Source organism: Salvia splendens, chromosome 5 (assembly GCF_004379255.2).
Source record: "Salvia splendens isolate huo1 chromosome 5, SspV2, whole genome shotgun sequence".
NCBI lineage: Eukaryota > Viridiplantae > Streptophyta > Magnoliopsida > Lamiales > Lamiaceae > Salvia > Salvia splendens.
In genome coordinates, this window is record NC_056036.1 from 12,001,810 (window position 1) to 12,023,139 (window position 21,330).

Consider the following 21,330-nt stretch of genomic DNA (forward strand, 5'->3'; position numbering starts at 1 on the left):
TCAAATTTTATTCGTAGTAATGATATCAAATTTCATTAAAAAAATGCTAACAAAATGTTAAAATTAATTTGTAATTCCACACACAAAAGGTACAGTTATTCACAAAAAAAATTCAGCTTCTGCGATATAAATGAAGCTTTAACTACTCGGGCCGGACAAGCATAAAAACAATACAGCACTCAAAAAGTTTAATTTGAAGATGACCTTTTTATACATTACAGGTGATTGATGCTTGTAGAAAACTTACATTTCCTGCCAATAATATTTAACGTAACTCAGATCTTTAACTGCCGGAATTTATATTGTACAAGACAAAAAAAAGTAAGAGAATATCAATCATCACTGTTAATCTAACCTCAAACAGAAAGATCTCCTTCTCCTTCCGATGCACAATCCAAGGCCAAAAACGATTCTTTGGTGTAAGCACTTTGATCCCTCACCTCACCTCACGCACGGATAAAATGTTGATTGCAATCAAACGCTTTGTCTTTGATGATGACCGTTTGTTATTATCATCTTCCCGGAGTCTTCTCCTTCGTGCAAGTTGACTGACTTCTGACGACAGAGCTCTCGTCTGCACAAGCGGAAAAGGGCATGCATGAGATTTTAGACAGTCGGAATAATGTAAAAGAGATGTCAAGTAAAACTCTAAATTCAGTACAACCATTAAATTCTGATCTACATACGCAGCATACACAAAAAGTGAAAGATAATCCAGTAATAAAATTCATATTCAGAATTTCAGACACAACACATAGAACTAGGCATTCACATAAATCAATTTTAACCTACAGTAAGGGTACTGATATCGATTGACCTTGGCAGCAGAGAGAGAGAGAATATCTCTCCAGATATGATGAAGCAAATATATCTCCTGATATGGTGCAGTAAATCATGATTATTTGCTATGTGTTATCTTTTATTAATTAGTAAGGATTTGGGAGGGATTTGAATTGATTAGCTCTAGTTAACTCAGGGCCTCCTTGAGCGTTTGGTTCAGGGAAATCTTTAAGAAGTTGCCTGACATTGCTTGGGAAACCTGATAAAGTAAGAAAAACATCATATAATTTTAGGTTGTGAGAAGAAAAGCTCACCAAAAAGCATCAGAGAAGAAAAATCTGCACGAACAACTTCAAAAAGGGGAGGCAAAGGATGAACCTTCATATTTTCCAGTAAAATGTCAACATCTATTGGACTATAACCACTGAAATTTTCAATAACAGGAAGTTCTATATCATTTCTTTGACTAGTTCGCCTCCAAACATCATCATCTTTGTCATCAGTCACAGAAACAACAGAATTACCTCGCGGAGAACTCTTTGTATCTGCTACCTCTGACTCCTTTGACTGAGTTGTCACAGAGGGCACCCATATAGCTAATCCAACTGTTGCAATAAATAAAAATGATACTCATTAAATTTAAAATAAGCACTGAAAAACTGTTGTATATCATACTAAACCATATGAAGCCCGCTTACTAGGAAAGCAATCAATAGGTATAGCTTTTAATCATTTTTGACCTCACATGCAAGGTAAAAATATTGCAGGTTACGTATATACTGTCGAAATATTGACATGTGTCGAAGTTTTTCCTAAATATGAAATTATATTTATAACTCGGATTTTAAGACTTTAGGAAATGTTACAACAAACTTTAATACACAAAAAAACCATATCAGTGAGAGAAAAATATAAAAACAGATAATGAACTACGACAATATTGCCGCACAGTACAATAATTAAGATGTAGATAATTCTGAGCAAGAGATTTACCATGAGGGGAATCAAGATTCTATAATCTCTAGTCAGCTCAAACAGAAGAAGAACCGAAGTTAAAGAAAGGTACTTGTAGGAAAGAAATCAAGAGAATAATACATAATTATACATGATTGATATGGTATGATAGCTTTCCATAGATAGAAGATACACATTAAATGTAAATTAGGTTTTCCTTTTTTTGATAGAATGTAGGCCTATATAGAGTGTATGAGTTTGTACATTTTGAATGAATAAGATTGACAGAAATTACCGATTCCTTCATGGCACCAGAGCAGTTTTTTCGATCCTAGGCTCAGAATTTTTTTCATCATAGCCAATTACCAATTCTCGACCCTTTTCCGACCAAAATCAAACCCAAAAATCAGTCCCTACAGCCAACAATATGTAAGACAAAGAAGATGAGACCAAACTAAACACAGAAACCACAGACGAGACAAAAAGCTTGAGGAACAGCAAAGGCATTACAGTAGCCTTCAAACTAAATGGGAGAAACTACCCATTATGGTCCAGATTGATGAAAGTGAAGATAGGAGGCCGGGGGGCCTATTCCTATATCCGAAACGAACCGCCAAGCCCAGGGAGCAAGGGCTTCGAGGAATGGGAAGAGAACGATCTCATAGTGTTCTCTTGGATCGTGGACAACATCGAAGATGACATTATCTCCGATTTCGCGCATCACCAAACATCAAGAGCGTTGTGGGATAGCCTCGCCGTGACATATGAAAGCAAGGCAGATAAGTATTTGATTTATGATTTGGAAGACAAAGTTATCTCAATTAGATAAGGAGACATGGATCTAGAAACTTATTACCGACGAATCCACGGATTATGGATTAACATTGACCGCTGCCAGAAACAGCCCGTAACATGCTGTGACAAGGGGATCGACCAGTACCGAGTGCACTCAAACGAGAAACGATTGATCAAGTTCCTGACGGGATTAAATCAAGAATACGATCCAATACGTCGAGAAATACTGAAAGAAGAGCCTTACCCATCAGTAGAAGCGGCCTACGGGTGGGTGAAGACGGAGGCGGCTCGACGCAGGATCATGCCACCAACATCCGCAACACCCTCCGCAGATACCGACGGCGACAAAGCCGACTCATCATTTGGGGAAATCGGCCATGGACTAGCTGCACAGAGCAACCGACCACCACGCCGGAACGGACCACCCCACTGCACGGACTGGAGCGGACCACCACAACGCCCCGCAGCCACCTCAGCCACCGGACGCCCAGGAAACAACCGCCCCGATACCTCAAAACTATGGTGCTCCCACTGTGGGAAACAAAAACATACGTGGGATACTTGCTTTAAACGATTGGGGTACCCGGAGTGGTGGGAGGAGCGGCAAAAGGCGAGGACAACGCCGGGGCAGGCGAAATTCGCCGCAGGGGCGAATGATGAAGGACCAAACCGACAGACGGAGGTCGGACACCAGAAGGATACAATAATCGGTGGGAACCGCAACGAGGGACATTCCGGTGGCGGCGGCGTGCGAGGCGCCGGCAATCTCGCCGAGCGAACGGGGGACGGAGCGGGAACAGCGGCGCGAGGGAATGGAGGTAAAGGGTTTGGTGTCAAACCAAACCCTAGCTCTTTTCATTTATCTAAATTTACCCCCCTGAAGTATGTGAAGTTGATTTGTAATTTCCTCCTTCATATATATGATATAAATATATGAAGTTAATTTTAAAAAAAAAAAAAAAAAAAAAAAAAAAGTATGTGAAATTAGAGAAACGACCCCGTTTTTTGCAACATCAAACCCCAGATCTGCTGAAATACCATATCGACCCCATCCACTCTCAGAAATCTCAAAAACGACCCCATCTTTTGCAACATCGACCCCCAGACCCACTGAAATATCATATCGACCCCATAAACTCCCAGAAATCTCGAATTGACCCCAATATATGTGATTTTGTGTCAGTAAACCCCTTTGCACCGTTACAGAATATTTCCGCTGCATTTCACATTGAAAATATGGCCAATAAACATAAGAAGGGGTGGATTTTCGATTGTGGGGCGACAGATACTATGACCCCTGAAAAAAGTGATTTTATTGATTTAAGTTGTGAGGTTGATAAATCATATATTCGAACTGCCAATGGGGAATTGATTACTGTTGTGGGATCTGGAACTATTGAAATATCGCCCACTCTGCGTCTTACTAATTGCTTATATGTTCCTACCCTGTCACAAAGGCTGATGTCTATTAGTCATGTTACCAAGGAGTTGAACTGCACTCTCCTGATGCACCCTGATTTTTGCATCTTGCAGGATATTCAGACGAGGAGGATTCTTGGGCGTGGCACTGAGAAGCAAGGACTCTATTATGTGGATGAGATAGCTCAACATGGTAGTGCGATGATGGCTCACGGGTCCACAAAACAAGAAACTTGGCTTTGGCACCGAAGACTAGGGCACCCCTCCCCTGGTTATTTTAAACTCCTTTATCCGAACTTTTCTATTCCTGCTGATTTTTCATGTGAAACTTGTGTTTTGGCCAAAAGCCATAGACAGTCTTTTAAACCTTCAAACACTCGAATGAATTCCATGTTTTCTTTAGTACATTCTGATGTGTGGGGTCCGGCTCCAATTATGGGTGGAAATGGATTTCGATATTTTGTGATATTTATTGATGATTGCACTAGGATGACGTGGGTTTATTTCTTGAAACACAAGTCTGATGTCTTTGATAGATTTGTCTCCTTTTATAAACTTATCCAAACACAGTACCATACAAACATTAAAATTCTTCGATCCGATAATGGGAGGGAATTTGTGAATAAGGCCATGACCCAATTCTGCAAGGAAAAGGGTGTCGTCCACCAAACTTCTTGTCCTTACACACCCGAACAAAATGGGGTAGCCGAAAGAAAAAATAGGACTATCCTAGAAATGACTCGAGCCTTGATGATTGAATCTAAAGTCCCAAAATCTTTTTGGCCCCCCATCGACACCTTGACCAAAAAGGCCAAAATTCCCGAATACCTAAATCTTTCCCCGAAAGTCTTTGGCTGTACTGTTTATGTCCACATCCCTAAGCACGAACGAACCAAATTCTCCCCATGCGCAACCAAATGTGTCTTTGTAGGGTATGGACTCAACCAAAAGGGCTACCGATGTTTCGATCCCCAAACCAAAAAATTCATCACCACCATGAACTGTAATTTCCTTGAAACCGAATTCTTTTACCAAACCCACCTTAGTAGTCAGGGGGAGAGTGAACCAGGTAGTACTGTGGACTATCTAAGTTGGGTTGTGCCATCGTCAAGCTCTTCGATTGAGGATCCAACAGAACCAAGTGGAGTCACTACCGCCGAGCAGGTCTTGCCACAGGAGTCATCTCAGTCGCCAACCCAAAATACTCCTCCGACGATATCCGAGGTAATTCCCGATTCAGACTCTACTCCTGTTCCTATTACCAGTGACCAAATTGATACATAGCCAATGGAAGAAAACGGCATTGATGGAGATACCGGACGGTATATTCTCCCCCCTCGGAGTACAAGGGGAGTCCCACCAAAAAGATACTCGCCAGAGAAGATAGGAAAGAGGAGCCGATATGGGGTGGCGAACTTCGTGCAGGGAAACTTGACGAAAATGGCAAGAGCTTTTGCAGCTGCATTATATGACGAAGAAGAAACTCCACGATCAGCTGAAGAAGCAATGAAGCACAAACACTGGAGAGAAGCAATGTTAACAGAAATGAAGGCTTTAATGAAGAATAACACATGGGTGAAAGACAGGCTCCCTGAAGGGGCCAGGACTGTTGGATGTCGATGGGTATTCACGATCAAGAGGAGGCCGGATGGGACAATAGAAAGATACAAGGCTCGACTCATGGCGAAAGGGTATACTCAAACATATGGAGTAGATTATGCTGAAACATTCTCCCCAGTGGCCAAGATCAATACTGTGAGAGTACTTTTCTCCATTGCCGCAAACAAGGATTGGCCTCTCCATTAATTTGACGTAACCAATGCCTTCCTTCACGGAGAGCTACCAAAACCTGTTTTTATGGAACCTCCTTCCGGATTCTCAGCAGAGTTTCAAGGTGGTGAAGTGTGCAAGTTGAAGAAGACACTTTATGGATTAAAACAATCTCCACGAGCGTGGTTTGGAAGGTTTACTGAGGTAATGAAGAAATATGGGTATACACAAAGTAACTCAGATCACACTCTGTTTCTGAAGAAGAGAGGTGGCAAGATCACGTGCCTTATCATATATGTGGATGACATGATCATTACAGGAGATGATGAAGAGGAAATCGGCGAGTTGAGAAAGAACTTGTTCAAAGAATTTGAGATGAAAGACTTAGGACTTCTCAAGTACTTTCTGGGAATAGAGGTACTCCGATCAAAAAGAGGGATCTTCATAAGTCAGAGGAAATACATACTGGACCTATTGGCTGAGGTCGGAATGATAGATTGCAAGCCAGCAGATACGCCAATAGTGCAGAATCATGGACTACAGTTGAAGGAAAAAGGAAGACAGACCGACAGGGGGAGATATCAGAGGTTGGTTGGGAAACTGATTTACCTATCACACACTAGGCCAGACATCGCCTATGCCGTGGGAATAGTAAGCCAGTTCATGTACGCACCTCAAGAAGAGCATTGGGAGGCAGCTTTGCGGATAGTTCGATACTTGAAAGGGACAACTGAACACGGACTCATGTTTGAAAAACATGGACATATGGAGATTCATGGTTTTACTGATGCTGATTGGGCCGGCAACCCGAACGACAGAAAGTCAACCGCTGGTTACTTTACCTTTGCAGGAGGAAATCTTGTGACATGGAGAAGCAAGAAGCAGAAAGTGGTGGCACTATCTAGTGCAGAGGCAGAATTCCGAGGAATCAAAAGTGGGTTGACAGAGATATTGTGGCTAAGGAAGCTCATGACAGAATTGAATCTTCGCCCAATCCAACCGTGCAGATTGTTCTGTGATAACAAGGCGGCAATTAGCATATCCGAGAATCCGGTTCAGCATGATCGAACCAAGCATGTGGAAGTAGACAGACACTTCATCAAAGAAAACATTGAAGCTAAAGTGGTGGAGATGCCTTATGTGAAGTCTGAAGACCAACTAGCCGATATCCTGACGAAGGCGGTGAACTCGAAGTCATTCCGAGAAGTATTGGACAAGTTGAGTATCGGTAATCCCGTTACTTAACTTGAGGGGGAGTGTAGGAAAGAAATCAAGAGAATAATACATAATTATACATGATTGATATGGTATGATAGCTTTCCATAGATAGAAGATACACATTAAATGTAAATTAGGTTTTCCTTTTTTTGATAGAATATAGGCCTATATAGAGTGTATGAGTTTGTACATTTTGAATGAATAAGATTGACAGAAATTACCGATTCCTTCAGTACTGAGCAAACTGAGGCTAACGTTGCAGCCAGATTGAGCAAGTAGCCAGATTCCTGGAGCTGAAGCAGTCTTTCCAGTACGTAATATTTCATCGACATTGGTGAATCCCCAATATAGTATTCCAGGATATTTGAGTGCTATTAGACCAGCTCCTAAACCTCCTAGAGCAGGGCAGACTACATCTGGAAGCCCAAATTTTTCTTTGATAAACTGAAACATGTCCGTGAACCAATCCAATAAGCGCGTGAAAGCAACTCCACATAGCATCCCCAGTATAAGGTACAATGGTAGCTCTGAGCAATGATTTTGAGAATCCAATATTAGATACATATTCACATTCAGCTAGATACAACACTTTAGCTCATAAGTAGATGGTCTTTTTTTTTCATCTATCAAATTTATTATGCGCGACTGGTCTATTGGTTGAGACACAATGAGATTCTCAGCAAAAGATACGTTTTTCATGCTGGACAAGAGAGAATCCATAGACCTTTTGAACTCATTTCACTTGCAATGAACAAATTCTGCTAACTAGTTAACGAATGCATTCTGCTACAGCTAGTATGTAGTACCATAATTTATCATGGGAATGCAGTACGGCGATCAGAGCATGAAGTATAGATGACAACTGAAAATCACAGAAAGAGCTGTTGTATAACTAGGAGCTGACCACATTCCTTCTGTATGCTAAAAAATGTGGAATAGAAGAGTAATAAACCATAGAGACCAGTAGTTTTTTTTGTCTCCTACCATACAACAAAGGTTCTGATTTGAGTTCAAACCAAGCAAAGATCAAGAACAATACAAAATAATGTGTGCCTAGCTGAATAAACAAATTAATACTGACAATCCACATCAGAGCTATTCATTGAGTTATAAAACAAGATTGTCAGACAGCAGAGGCAAATATGATTTTCAAAATCTAGAATCAGATCAAATACGTGAAAGCCTGTTTTTCCCCAAGAACAGCATTTGATACAGTTGATGAGACAACTGAGGCCAAAATTATCATCGCTGTCGTAAATGGAGGAGGGTTTTCAGCACGGAGAGGTCTCAAAACCGTTTCAATAGCAAAGAAACATCCAGCACCAGCTGCATTAAAACCTGAGGTACACATAGAAAATGAGCAGACTGGTCTTTCATAAAGATTAATCAAAATTAGTGAGCACGAGAGTTAATATTTCCATCTTCATATTCAATAAATAACATAATCATTGAGTAGCAAAGACTGAACATCCATGAAGGTTCCAAGAAAGACCTTCCCAGCCCCAAAAATATAAATGTTATAAAAACAAGAATCAAAGAAACATTAACTATAACACAAACAGCAGATAAAGGAAAAACCAAAATTCGACACAGGCAGAAAATCCATAATTCAAAAATTACATCGATGTGATAAAAGATCAAACAAGATATAGACATGGAAATACCAGAAGCAATTCCAGCAGCAACAAGAGCAATTTTCCTTTCTCTATTGTTCTCCGTTGGCACATGATTTTCCAATATCAACACTAGGGCCTTCAGGACCTAAAGAACAACCAGTCCCTAAGGTCACACCAGCCTTCAGTATGGGGAAGATTGCAGCAAGCACATCTAAGCCTTGTCCTTGTGAGGAAGTGGATTGCTTTATTTGAGCCAGTATCTCTAAAAGACCATGCAAAACACCTACAATAACTCCACCCAAGACTGGTATTAAAAGTATACGGTGCCATGTATCAGCTAGCCTTTGTAGCCGAAGCCAAGCAACACCTTCATTTGGGGAGCCAGCCCATGCCCATTCATGTACCACGTGTACCTGAACTTACAAAAAATAAAATAAAATACGAATCTAAGACAGAAATATATTTCTGATGATCAGATGAATGCTTCATAAATAACACCTGTTTAGGAAGTTTAAACTCCATTGATCATTCTACATAATTTTGTTATAACAAAATGTCTTAGGATGCTCTTTCCATCGAATCATTGACCAGTCTTAGAACAACACTGAACAAATTCAATTATTTCCACAGAAATAAATCTAGAAAAATGGAAGTTCACGATGCATTTGATATCATGAAAGCTCACAATCAACTTCATCATTTTTTTATACTGTAAGAACTGGGTCAATGGGAGAACAAAATAAAATCCCTACCATAAACCTCTTGGCTCAGCAAATGAACCAGCAAGCATGCTAGTCACTAGATCGAGCGAACTAACGGGAAGTTGGACGATTTCATATTTACTACACTAAGTTCTGTATGTGGTAATTAAAACATTCATCCTAGCAGCCTTAAGAAATAACAGGCTAATATGCTACTCCATTCAAGTTACATGGTTATCAATCTACCTAATAACTAATTTACTGCAACAAACTCACAACGTTGAAGTCCCATCATATAGCATGAGACTTCCCCTTCATGTAATTCATCTACCATTAGATTACTCAACTAACTAAACCTCAGCTAGCAAATTTAGTCAACCATGGTTTCCAGAATAAGGCGTGTGTGTCCAAATTTAGCAAATTTAGTCAACCATAGTTTAAAATAAAAACAGTAGCAAACATAGAGTTCTCTCCTAAAAAGCAGTGTGTCCAAATCACCACCTCCACACACATTTGGTGTTCTCACTGAAAATGTGGTTAAAGTATGTGGAGACAAAAGCATGATAAAATAAAAACTAGTCAAAGGGAACGAAGCCTCCATAAGTAGCTCGACCAAGCATCTCCTCTCCATCTTGATCTCCAAGCAGCTCAACCTTAATCACATCATTTGATTCCATGTCGAAATCAAACAACAAGATTGCTCCAACCTTCAACTTGTTCGCATTCAGGAATCTCTTCCATCCAGCGCTAAAAGCACGAATCCCATTGTTCCGGTCTGTTATGGAGATCGTCCACTTCTTTCCTTTCCAATCTCGTAGTCTTATCTTGTCTTCACTTCCAACCGCCGTCGCACCAGAGAACTCTTTTGGGATCTCCTGTTACAAATCATCAAACATCAATACAGTTTCATACAATACAAAATATCAAGAAAAGTTTGCTGTGATCACCAGTCTTTGATCTAAGAAATGGTACTCCTTCAATTTCTTCACGAACCTCAGCGGCCTTACTGGCTCTTTAGTTTGTAGCTCTGTTCCTGCACATATTAGTGTGTGACAAAGATGCGTGGATCAAAGATCCAATATTTAATTATATATTCCGACTAAAATCAAAGTAGAAAACATTTATTCTTTGAAATTTGCTCAAGCTTAGTCCGTGAACCGGAGCATTCAATGTTATGTTCATTTTGAGTGTTCTTATACAACATTTAGTAAATTCTATATGAAGCACTTAACTATTCCAACTTAAATTCGGAGAAGCAAGTTAATTAATTTCATATAGAAAAAATAACTACTCTAGCTTAGCCATTAACTACTAAAAATTATTCCAAAAGCCAAACGCTACTAAAAATTACTATTATCACATGATTCACTGTTTTATTAGAAATTAAAAGGAGTGGAAACTAAAAATAAGATTTAATGCAGGGGATTCAACCAACCATTAGTCTAATTAACTACCAAACTTGTGATTCACTATGAATAGGCCCAAAACCTTAAATCCTTTCTCATATTTTAAAGCACATAAACAAATTTAGCTTCTTCCTCACTACTATAAAATACAGTAAAAAAAAATTGGTTGTACTTGTACAGTTGTATTGTTTGTCAATTGGATCTGGACGCTGTGTGTCATAGTGATGTCGAAAAACGAAAAATGAAATGGATAGGAAATATACCGAGTTCGAGGCAGGAGTCGTTGCCGAAAATGGCGACGTGGAGAGTGGAATTTCCGACGATGTGGAAGCAAAGCACCTTCATTTCGAGGATGTTGTTGTCGGTGACGAACTCGGACCAGCCATCCACGATGTAGAAAATGCCGTCGATTTTGTTGACCTTGACGGCCCAAGATGCCGCCGCCGGTTGCGTTTTCAGGTGCAGCCAGAGTTGACGTCGAAGATGTAGTCCGTGATCTTCAACAAAAGCAGCTGGTATAGGCTGCGTGCGTGTTTCCAAATTGTTTATCACACAAAATTAACGTTATACTCCATAATTAAACTAGAATTCTTACCAGTTTGGACGCAAAATCGCCGATGCAGAACATGAAGAATGATTTCGGTTTCGCCATTTCTCTTCTTCTCTTCTGTTTCTCTCTGTAGCTCCTTGTTCTTGAAGATTTGGGTTTGGTGTGTGAAGATTTCTGAATGCATTTGATAGGGGGAAATAAAGAGGGGGTGGTTGTGTGTGATTCCTATTTAGTGTTAAAAATGCTACTTTCCACATTTTAGTCTCTGAACATTTCCATAATTAGCTATGCATCTTAATGTCTTTTATTTTGTTTCATGCATGCGTGTATTTGTGACTGAGTGGAAATTTTGCATACGTTATAGTAATACTGTGGATCTTATACTTTTGTCTTTTATCCTTTACACTGTTTTCTCTTCTTTCAATTTTATTACCATTTCAAAGCCATCTTGTCGCATCTTATTTTGAATTTATGCAATTAAGTGGCATAGCTCATCATTCTGACAAATTACATAACTCAACAAAAATAATTATGTAAATAAATCAAGTTATGAAAATTTCGATATTTTAATATAACTATTTCATAATCTTTATTTATTTCCTTCAAGAAATTTACTAAGGGCTTCTTGGTATGGTGGAATATGTGGAAATGGAATGACATTCCTACCTCCATTCCATTCCTTTGCTTGTGTTTTTCTTTCTTAGAAATCACAATTCCATTTCACATGAGAATAGTCATTCCTTCCATTTAGCTAAGGAATGCCCATTTCATTCCATTTTCTCTTTTCTTTTTATTTTAGGTTTTAATTATAAAACATAGTAGTATTATATCACTCAATTTTATAATTTTAAAATTTTATAATAAAACTAAAATTTTAGAATTTTTAATTATTAATAAAAATCCACACTACACACTGTGCACATTATACAAACACTATACACACTCACTCCACACACACTACACACACTGCACACACGCTACACATAATTTACATACGCTACTCAATTTCATTACCTTAATCAAACACAAGAATGGAATGAAATCCCCATTCCATTTCCATTCTCATTTCATTCTTATCTCCATTCCATTCCCTCATTATTCAATTACATCGTACCAAGAAGTCCCTAAATACTACGTAATACGACTAATTAACTAGGATTATAATTTTTTATAATATTTTTTTTATTCTGTTAATAGAATATGTTGAGTTGGTCGGATACTACCATACATGTGTTTAGTGATGCCATTTAACCCTGAGAGTATCAGCAATGGCGCCCGTCTAGGCGGAATTTCGACCGGCGTGCCAGAAGTCCGCGCGGAACGTCCGTCATTGTGCAAGGGAGGCACGGATACGGACATCCGCTGCGGACACCGGAGTTCCGCGGCGTTCCGCGGATATCCGTCGCAACGTCCGTGCGAAGGTCCGCCATTGCGTTGACTCTCACGGACGTCCGCTCGGACGTCCTGATTATTGCATTAATTTTTTTTATTGTGAGAAGTCCGTCGGGATGTCCTTGAGAATGTCTGCCACTGTGCAGTGGGATATCCGTATGACGTAGCATCCGCAGTGGGATGTCCGTATGACATGCAGGAAGTGTTTTTGGGATGTCCGCCAGGACATCCACACCACTGCTAATGCTCTGAAGCAAGGGAGAGAGAAAATGAGAGGACGTTGCTTTATTTCATTTCCCCAGCTGTGGTATAGTATCACAGAAAATTAACGTAAGAACGTTATACACCATAAACTAAGAATTCTTATCAGTTTTGAGGCAAAATCGCCCAAGCAGAACATGAAAAATGATTTCGGTTTTGCCATTTCTCTTCTTCTCTTCTCTTCTCTTTCTCTCTCTAGCTCCTTGTTCTTTGAAGATTTGGGTTTGGCCTGTGAAGATATCTTACTGTATTGGTAGAGCTAGAGGTGCACACGGTTCAAAAACTGCCGGTTCTGGTTCGGAACTGGCGGTTCACGGTTCAAGAAATCATTGAACCCGAACCGGGCCCGGATTGATATTTGGCGGTTCCGGTTCATGGCCCAAACCCATCGGTTCAGGCAGCGGTTCAAAACCACCGATTTTTGGGTCAAAATCCGGTGGTTCGTAATTTTTTTTCTTTTAAATCTTTATTTGTCTATAAAAATTGCATGATAAAATTCAAACAGTAAGAATGACAATTACAATTTTATTGATGCAAATTCGAACGAGACTACAAGTTAACACAACTTATAAGTTACTACTACTATTTAAGTTATACTAAATATTACTACAATTTTACACTTTAATGTTGTGCTTGAGCATTTGAGTTGGAGGGAGTGTATTAGATGATTCTCTTTTATAGCTATACATTTTTAGATGTGTTGTTCTTTCTTTCAATGTGGGATAAAAGTCATTATTTATAACTAATGATAGATCTCCGTTATCTTTGTCTATATTAGTACTCTATCTTGACTATCTTCTATTATTATAATTTAACAACAAATATTATTACATGGAGTATTATTCCTTAATTATTTATCATTATTGATTCGTTTATATATATAATTTATGTATATGTTAACTAATAAATACTATTATGCATATTAAGAAAATAATTATTATACAAATTATATTAATCTATCGATAACTATTATACAAATAATTCTATATACAAATCATATTACTCAAAAATTGTTTATTCTTATCTATCAAGAATATATTCAAATAATAATTTTATTTATATAAATTATACTACATCTATTAGAATACTAATTATTATACAAAATCATACTATTAGTGTACTACTAATATATAAATATATAAACTATATTATACCGCTATACAAATCATTCTTTAATTATCTATTTTTTATCATTATTATATAAATTATATTAATTGTTAATTTTTTGCACATTTGATTCAATACATTGACAAAAATGAGCAACACACCTACATTTAAATCCAAGTATTTGAACATGTCCACATTCTATAAATTTACAAATTATGAGCGACATGAAACATTCAAATTTAACTAAACTATTCTAGTTGATGCTATTATTATATATAAATTTGTCTTAGAAAAAGAATTATGACAAAAATAAAGATAGAAATATTGAATAATAAAATGTAAAAAATAAATAAAAATAGAAGACAAAAGAAAGTTTTGTATCCCACATTGAAAAAAGATTAATGAATAATCTAAACATGTAGTTATAAAAGAAAATACTTCAACATATTGTATCCCACATTGAAAGTAAAACATAAAATATTCAAATATGTCTCTATAAAAGAGAAACAATCAAAAATGGTTGCTTAAAATTCATAGACTCAACAAATAAATATGGGCTATTATGAAATTCTTGTATTTATTTATTTGTGAAAATTGATTTTTAAATATAAAAATTACTCCCTCTGTCCCATAAAAGTTGAGTCACTTCATTCTGTGCACTCGTTTTAAAAAAATCGTAATAAATAGTTAGAATGGATAAATAGTAAAGTAAAATCGAGAATATGGACTTATCTACGTTATTCTCGATTTTACTTTACTATTTATCCATTCTAACTATTTATTACGATTTTTTCAAAACGAGTGCACGTAATGAAGTGACTCAACTTTTATGGGATAGAAGGAGTAATTTTTATGAATAATAAATATTTTTTTAATTTTATTTGAACTGTCGGTTCCGGTTTAGCATTTCATTGAACTCGAACCGAATCGCCGAACTGTTCGGCGGTTGGGAAACGCCGTGCCGGTTTCAGATCCGGGTTCTGAACCGGTGGTTAACCGTCAGTCCGGTTTGGTCTAGGTAGAGCTGTAGAGGAAAATAAAGATGGGGTTGTTGCGTGTGCATTTGGTGGACTAGTACTATGTGTAAGACAAATCTTTCCTCTTTATTGCCAAAAGTGCTGCTTTCCTCTTTAGTACTATGTAAACATTTCCTTAATTAGCTATGCATCTGGACATCTGGTCACTTTTCTTTAGTTTCATGCATTCGTATATTTGACGAAGCATTGGAAATTTTGCGTATTATTTTTGTCTTTTGTCACCCACTCCAAAGCCATCTTGTTGCATCTTAATTTGAATTTATGCAATTAAGTGGCATAACTCATAATATTAAAATTTATCCACAACTTCACGTGACATGATGATTCTGACAAATTACATAAATCAACAAAATTAATTATGTAAATATATCAAGTTATGAAAATTTCGATATTTTAATATGCCTATTTCATAATCTTTATTTATCTCCTTCAAGGACAAATTTACTAAATACTAGGAGTAGTACGTAGTACTACTAATTAATTAACTAGGATTACTATTTTTTTAGAATATGTTTTTTTTTGTTAATAGAATATGTTGAGTTGGCCGGATATTGCCATACATGTGTCTGTCTAGTAATGTCATTTAACTCTGAAGCAAGGGGACGTTGCATTATTTCATTTTCCTAGCGGTGATAGTACTGATTGACTATTCAAAGCATCTCCTACTTGGGGAGTCATTGATCAACTGAAAAGACAACATTTAATTATCCTAATTAAAACTAATATATGTAATTAATGATATTCAACATGATAGAAAATGCTTCATTTAGATTCTCCGCATATATTGACACTCAACAACCACTTAGGAGTACAGTACAAATGAGAGTCACTGAAATTATCTTCTTACAAAGTGGTTGAAGAAGTAAGCATTGCCCCAACAATGAAATGCTGGTAACAAAATTTGCAGATGCAACAAACAAAAGATTTTTTTGGTAAAAATGCAACAAGTAGAAAAAATAGTACTAGAATACTTTACAGGGACACAAATACTTATCATTGTAATCTCTGATTATGATGCCCACTAGATTCCATACACAAATACTTATCATTGTAATTTATACTGTATTTTAGTATTTCTCATGATCTGCTGCTAATGTTATCACATCTATTTTTTTTTACATCTAATTGATTCTTAGTTTCTAAATTTACCACTTCAGAAGATGTCATGTACTTTCTCGCATTATAATTTAACACATTCTTTTGGACGTTCTACTCTAATTGATATACATTTCTTAAAAAAACATCACCAACTCTACTTTATTCTCTCTTCACTCAACTTACAAAATAAAATTACATAAAAATTCATAGTTTTTTGCTTCCCACTCACTCATTTTTAACTTTCTAATTATTTGGAAGATTTATGTAAATAGTACTCCTAGACCCTAGTAAATACAACTATGCATGGTCGTGCCACATCATCATCCCCTAATAAAACCGTCTTTAAATTATAAATAATATTTTAAAAATAAAGTAAGATCAAACAGTAGCAGTTCAATCTAGCAAACCGATAGGACCAAAGTAAAAAGTTTGTGGATGGATGAACTTGTATACTGATTTATGCAGAATGATATTAGTAGAGTACTTACTTTTATTCTCTTTCATACATTCCATAAAATTATTATGCTGACACAAAATCTATCTATTGATCCATATTTAATTTGTATATTGATCTGTGTGTAAAATCTATATTTTAATCATACTAAATCTAGTAAATTGAGCATGTGGTGAATAATTCAGTACAACTATACAATACAATCATCTGTATGAAATCTATATGTCAATGCATATGAAATCTAATAATTTCAACATGTGGAGAATGATTCAGTACAACTATACAATCCAATCATCACATTCATATAATACAATAAGCAACTCAATCAACAATGTTAAAAACATACTAGTAATTTACATAAGTTAGAAACCCATATAACATTACATGAGTACTACAATGATAAAATATAGTAGTACTAGTAATTTGACAATTGAATGTAAATCTCATAAATTACAACCAGATAAATTTTTGAAGAAATTATTATACACAAGTTCTGAATTTAGGTATATAGTGATGTAGGCGTCAGCAATAAAATGATGATAATAGTGTAGTAACATAATCTTTGAAAAAAAATTGGATGCACATATGAAGCCGTTTTCTTCTCAACTGAATTTATTCCCTAAAAACCCCAAGGAAGGACTTTCCTCATTCACAACTCACGAAGCAATGGCGTACAATCTCAGCGCCGCGCCTTCTTCTTCGCGCTTCTCCGAAACCAGTCTATGCTTCATCTCTCTCTCACATCTTCGAACTCCCAAAAATCTCAACTTTCCTCTCAAACACCACCGCCCAAAACCCTCCCTCCATCTCTCCGCTCAAGCCTCATTGCAAGAACCACTTCTCAACGCAGCCAGTCAAGATTCTGAAATCCCAATTCAGAAAGAGGTTTCTTCATCCAAATCCTTCATTTGGGTCAATCCCAAAAACCCCAAAGCCTCAAAATTGATGCAGAAATCTTATAATTCAAGGTATGCTTCTTTATCGCAAATTGCAGAATCATTAAATTCCTGCGCTCCGTTAAATGATTCTATTTCGGGAGTGTTAGCCGTTCTCGGGGATAAGATAGAACAGCAGGAAGCCGTGGTTATTTTAAACAACATGTCTAATAGCGAAACTGCGCCATTAGTGCTTGATTACTTTCTGAAGAGGTTGAAGATGATTAGAAAAGTAGTGTTGTATAATGTGACTCTGAAAGTTTGTATGAAGTGTAAGGATTTGGGCAAGGCGGAGGGTTTGTTCAATTTGATGCTTGAGAGGGGGGGTAAAGCCTGATAATGTCACATTCTCCACTATTATTAGCTGTGCTAGGCTGTCGTCTTTGCCTGAAAAGGCGGTCGAGTGGTTTGAGAAGATGCCGTCGTTTGGGTGTGAGCCTGATAAGGTGACTTGCTCAGTGATGATCGATGTGTATGGGAGAGTGGGCAATGTGGCCGTTGCTTTGAGTATGTATGATCGTGCAAGGAGCGAGAAATGGCGTCTTGATCCCGTGACGTTCTCTACATTGATTAGGATATACAGGTCGGAGGGTAATTATGATGGGTGTTTGAATTTGTACGAGGAGATGAAGGCATTGGGGGTTAAGTCGAATGCCTCAGTGTATAATGCGCTCTTGGATGCTATGGGAAGAGCAAAGAGGCCGTGGCAAGCAAAGACTATTTACAGGCAGTTGGTTAAGAATGGAGTTGAGCCAACTTGGGGAATTTATGCTGCATTGATTAGGGCGTATGGTAGGGCTCGATATGGCTTAGATGCGATTGCTGTTTATAAGGAGATGAAGGAGAAGGGCTTAGAGATGAGTGTTCTTTTGTACAATACGCTGATGTCCACTTGTGCTGATGTAGGGTTTACTGATGAGGCTGCTGAGATTTTTGAGGATATGAAGAGCTCGGGGACGTGCAAGCCTGATAGCTGGACGTATGCTTCTTTGATCACAATTAATTCTTGCAGTGGGAAAGTTGAGGCTGCGGAGGCCACGTTGAAAGAAATGTTGGAGGCTAGTTTCCAGGCTAACATCTTCATCATGACCTCCATGATCCAGTGCTATGGGAAGGCTGGTCGTATTGATGATGTTGTGAGGACTTTTGATCAGGTGTTGGAGTCGGGCATAGTTCCTGATGCGCGATTCTCTGGTAGTCTTCTTAATGTAATGACCCAAACACCAACGAATGAACTCGGGAAGCTGACAACTTGCATTGTGAAGGCTCACCCGAAGCTCGGTTATGTAGTAAAACTTATTATTGATGAGGAGAATACGGATGGGGAAATCTTCAGGAAGGAAGTTGGCGAGCTCTTGGAATCTATTGGTACTGATGTGAAAAAGGCATACTGCAATTGCTTGATCGATCTCTGTGTTAGCCTAAACCAGCTGGAGAGGGCTTGTCAGTTGCTAGACATCGACCTTGCACACGAAATATACACTGATATCATGTCCAGGACTCCAACACAGTGGTCTTTGCACTTGAAGAGCCTTTCTCTCGGGGCAGCCCTGACTGCGCTGCATGTTTGGATGAAGGATCTGTCGAAGGCACTTGAAAACGGGGAGGAATTCCCAGAGTTGCTCGGGATTAACACAGGACACGGGAAGCACAAGTTTTCAGAGAGAGGTTTGGCAGGGACTTTCGAGCCACATCTGAAGGAACTGGATGCTCCATTTCATGAGGCGCCGGACAAGATTGGCTGGTTTCTGGCAACAAAGGTTGCAGTGATATCATGGCTGGAGTCGAGGCAATCCCAAGAAGTAGTTTTGGCGTTGTCAGATGTCTAAGGTGGTTGCTACCTGCTAGGCTTCCATTAGCTGGTAATCTGCTGACACAGTTCCTATTAGTTTATCAGCATTTAATAAGTTTTTTACTTTCATCCGCGCTTTGTCGACACTTGTGATTGAGGAATATTAATTTTATTTGAGTTGCTATTTGATATATACCCAATTATTTGGAATTTTGTCATTTCATATGAATTCTTTCTCCCTGGCTGCAGCTTCTGGTGCAGGTGATTGTGATGGTTTATCATTAAAATCAACTTGTAAACGCAGTTTTTATATCTTGCCTGTCAATGAAGCTTCTTGCATTAAAAAAGTCAATGATAAATTCCAATTCTTTTACCTGAATTTATGGTGTTTGAAATTAGAATGTCAACTATACATGCTTAATTACGGCTGACAAGATGTGGGACTCCAGTGTGACTTTCCAGTTTCAAAGTCATATGAACTAAAATATTCTGGGTTCAAGGAATGTTGCTGTCAGAGTTTGACTATGCCAAGGTAATTATAAACTAGTTTAAAGAGTCAACTTTTAAATTTATAAATATGTTAGTGATACTTTTTTAATATTCTTCGGCCCATTTTCTTTTATAATCTGCTGGGTTGAAGAAAAATGATTACATATAGTAATAAATCATGTGTAAAGTAGCATAATGTGGTCTGCACGTCTATGTTGTTATATGCACAAGTATATATAAGTTGAGCTCATTCCATGTGCTACACATTCAATCATGGGGAACTGCATTGGAGTTTCAGATAAGAAGTTGTGCAGGAGAAAGTTGTCAACGTGGTCTTCGCGGAAAGAGGAGATCGAGATTCTGATACAAAAGCGTGGAAGCAACCTCATCCGAATGCCGAAAAGAGTGAAGATAGTGGTGAGCAAGAAGCAGTTGCAGAGACTGATGGCGAGTGTGGAGGAGGTGCAGTTGAGACGTATGGTGCTGCAGTCGTTGCTCAGACGATCAAGGAAATGGAGGCCATCGTTGGCTGCGATTCCGGAGGTGTAGGAGAGGGAGAAGATATGTTTCTTTGCTTTGTTTGCAACAACTTTGCAGACCTAGTTTTTCATGGATGGCTGCATTGCTCCATTTTTTGTTGTTGGAGTTTTCAGATGCTATACAATATCTTGGCAGAGAATGTACATATATTAATGCTCTGCAGAGTGAACTCTTGTTCAAGTAGAAAAGGTTTTCTTATATCCAATCACATTTGGTGGCAGGGAAGTGACTATGACTAATTATTATTCCCTTTGTTCGCAATTAGGTGTCTCGTTTTTCCATTTCAGTCCGTCTGCGAATAGGAGTCCCGGTTCATTTTTACTATGAATGGTAATAGGCTCCACATTCCACTAACTCATTTTAATCATATTTCATTTAAAATTATTGTATATAAATGGGACTCATATTCCACTAACTTTTTTCTTCCTACTTTTTTCTTTACATTTCTTACCATATGTGCCACCAAGAATCATTACAACTTTGTATTGGATGAAAAATCGACGTGGAGAAACATCGACATATGATATAGCAGTTGGTTGGAGAGAAATCGTGTTGTGGGAATCAGGGAATAGTGAAAACTGAAGAATTGTGTCCTAGGAGAAATATCAGGTTGAGAGAAATTTATAAAATCGTGATGTTTGAAAGTAGGGAGAGATAACAGTTTAGAAAATTGATACGCCTATTTGGTTCTTTGTATATTGATTAGTATGGATTACATTTTTTTTCAAAATAATTCATCTCAAATCAAATAATATCAATTTCTACAAATTATCAGATTAATTCATGCCTAAAATAAATATATACCATATCCGTAACTCTCTCGCTGTTGAGAGTCATTTTATGTGGAAATAAAAAACATTGTTTCCATTCCATTTTATTTTCATATCTGATTGACGAAATCTATATTCGAAAATTTTGGAATAACCCAATTAATGTTTTAAGTGGAGAAATCGTCTTCTGGCATGTTTATAACATGGTCTCATATGTCAAATGCTATTTTGTTGAAAATATAAATC

At 37.7% G+C, this 21,330-nt stretch overlaps 3 protein-coding genes and 1 pseudogene across 3 annotated transcripts; 2 read left to right on the plus strand and 2 right to left on the minus strand.

Moving 5' to 3' along the window:
* Nucleotides 1-242: 242 nt before the first annotated feature.
* LOC121803813 lies at nucleotides 243-9,074 on the minus strand (annotated as a pseudogene).
* Nucleotides 8,956-11,401, minus strand: LOC121802799 (B3 domain-containing protein REM12-like). The gene is made up of 4 exons (XM_042202505.1): nucleotides 11,255-11,401; nucleotides 10,923-11,181; nucleotides 10,201-10,286; nucleotides 8,956-10,128 (listed from the first exon to the last, which is right to left on the minus strand). The coding sequence occupies exons 1-4, from the start codon at nucleotides 11,309-11,311 to the stop codon at nucleotides 9,829-9,831; spliced, it is 702 nt and encodes a 233-aa protein (XP_042058439.1). The 5' UTR covers nucleotides 11,312-11,401; the 3' UTR covers nucleotides 8,956-9,828.
* Nucleotides 11,402-17,144: 5,743 nt separating this feature from the next.
* On the plus strand, nucleotides 17,145-19,816 carry LOC121802351 (pentatricopeptide repeat-containing protein At4g16390, chloroplastic-like). Its single transcript, XM_042202016.1, is given in 3 exon segments — nucleotides 17,145-17,815; nucleotides 17,817-19,355; nucleotides 19,685-19,816. Coding segments are annotated over 2 exon segments (2,097 nt in total). The 5' UTR covers nucleotides 17,145-17,224; the 3' UTR covers nucleotides 19,323-19,355; nucleotides 19,685-19,816.
* Nucleotides 19,683-20,553, plus strand: LOC121802352. Its single transcript, XM_042202017.1, has 2 exons — nucleotides 19,683-19,817; nucleotides 20,089-20,553. The coding sequence occupies exons 1-2, from the start codon at nucleotides 19,788-19,790 to the stop codon at nucleotides 20,551-20,553; spliced, it is 495 nt and encodes a 164-aa protein (XP_042057951.1). The 5' UTR covers nucleotides 19,683-19,787.
* Nucleotides 20,554-21,330: the final 777 nt, after the last annotated feature.

What these genes read in the sequence shown, in the direction of transcription:
- LOC121802799 (XM_042202505.1), bottom strand. Translation starts at nt 11,311, where the DNA reads ATGGCGAAACCGAAATCATTCTTCATGTTCTGCATCGGCGATTTTGCG. An exon ending in GCGATTTTGCGTCCAAACTG is followed by an intron (nt 11,182 to 11,254) that starts GTAAGAATTCTA and finishes ACACGCACGCAG; the next exon opens with CCTATACCAGCTGCTTTTGT. An exon ending in ATTTCTTAGATCAAAGACTG is followed by an intron (nt 10,129 to 10,200) that starts GTGATCACAGCA and finishes GATTTGTAACAG; the next exon opens with GAGATCCCAAAAGAGTTCTC.
- LOC121802352 (XM_042202017.1), top strand. Translation starts at nt 19,788, where the DNA reads ATGTTGCTGTCAGAGTTTGACTATGCCAAG. An exon ending in CAGAGTTTGACTATGCCAAG is followed by an intron (nt 19,818 to 20,088) that starts GTAATTATAAAC and finishes GAAGTTGTGCAG; the next exon opens with GAGAAAGTTGTCAACGTGGT.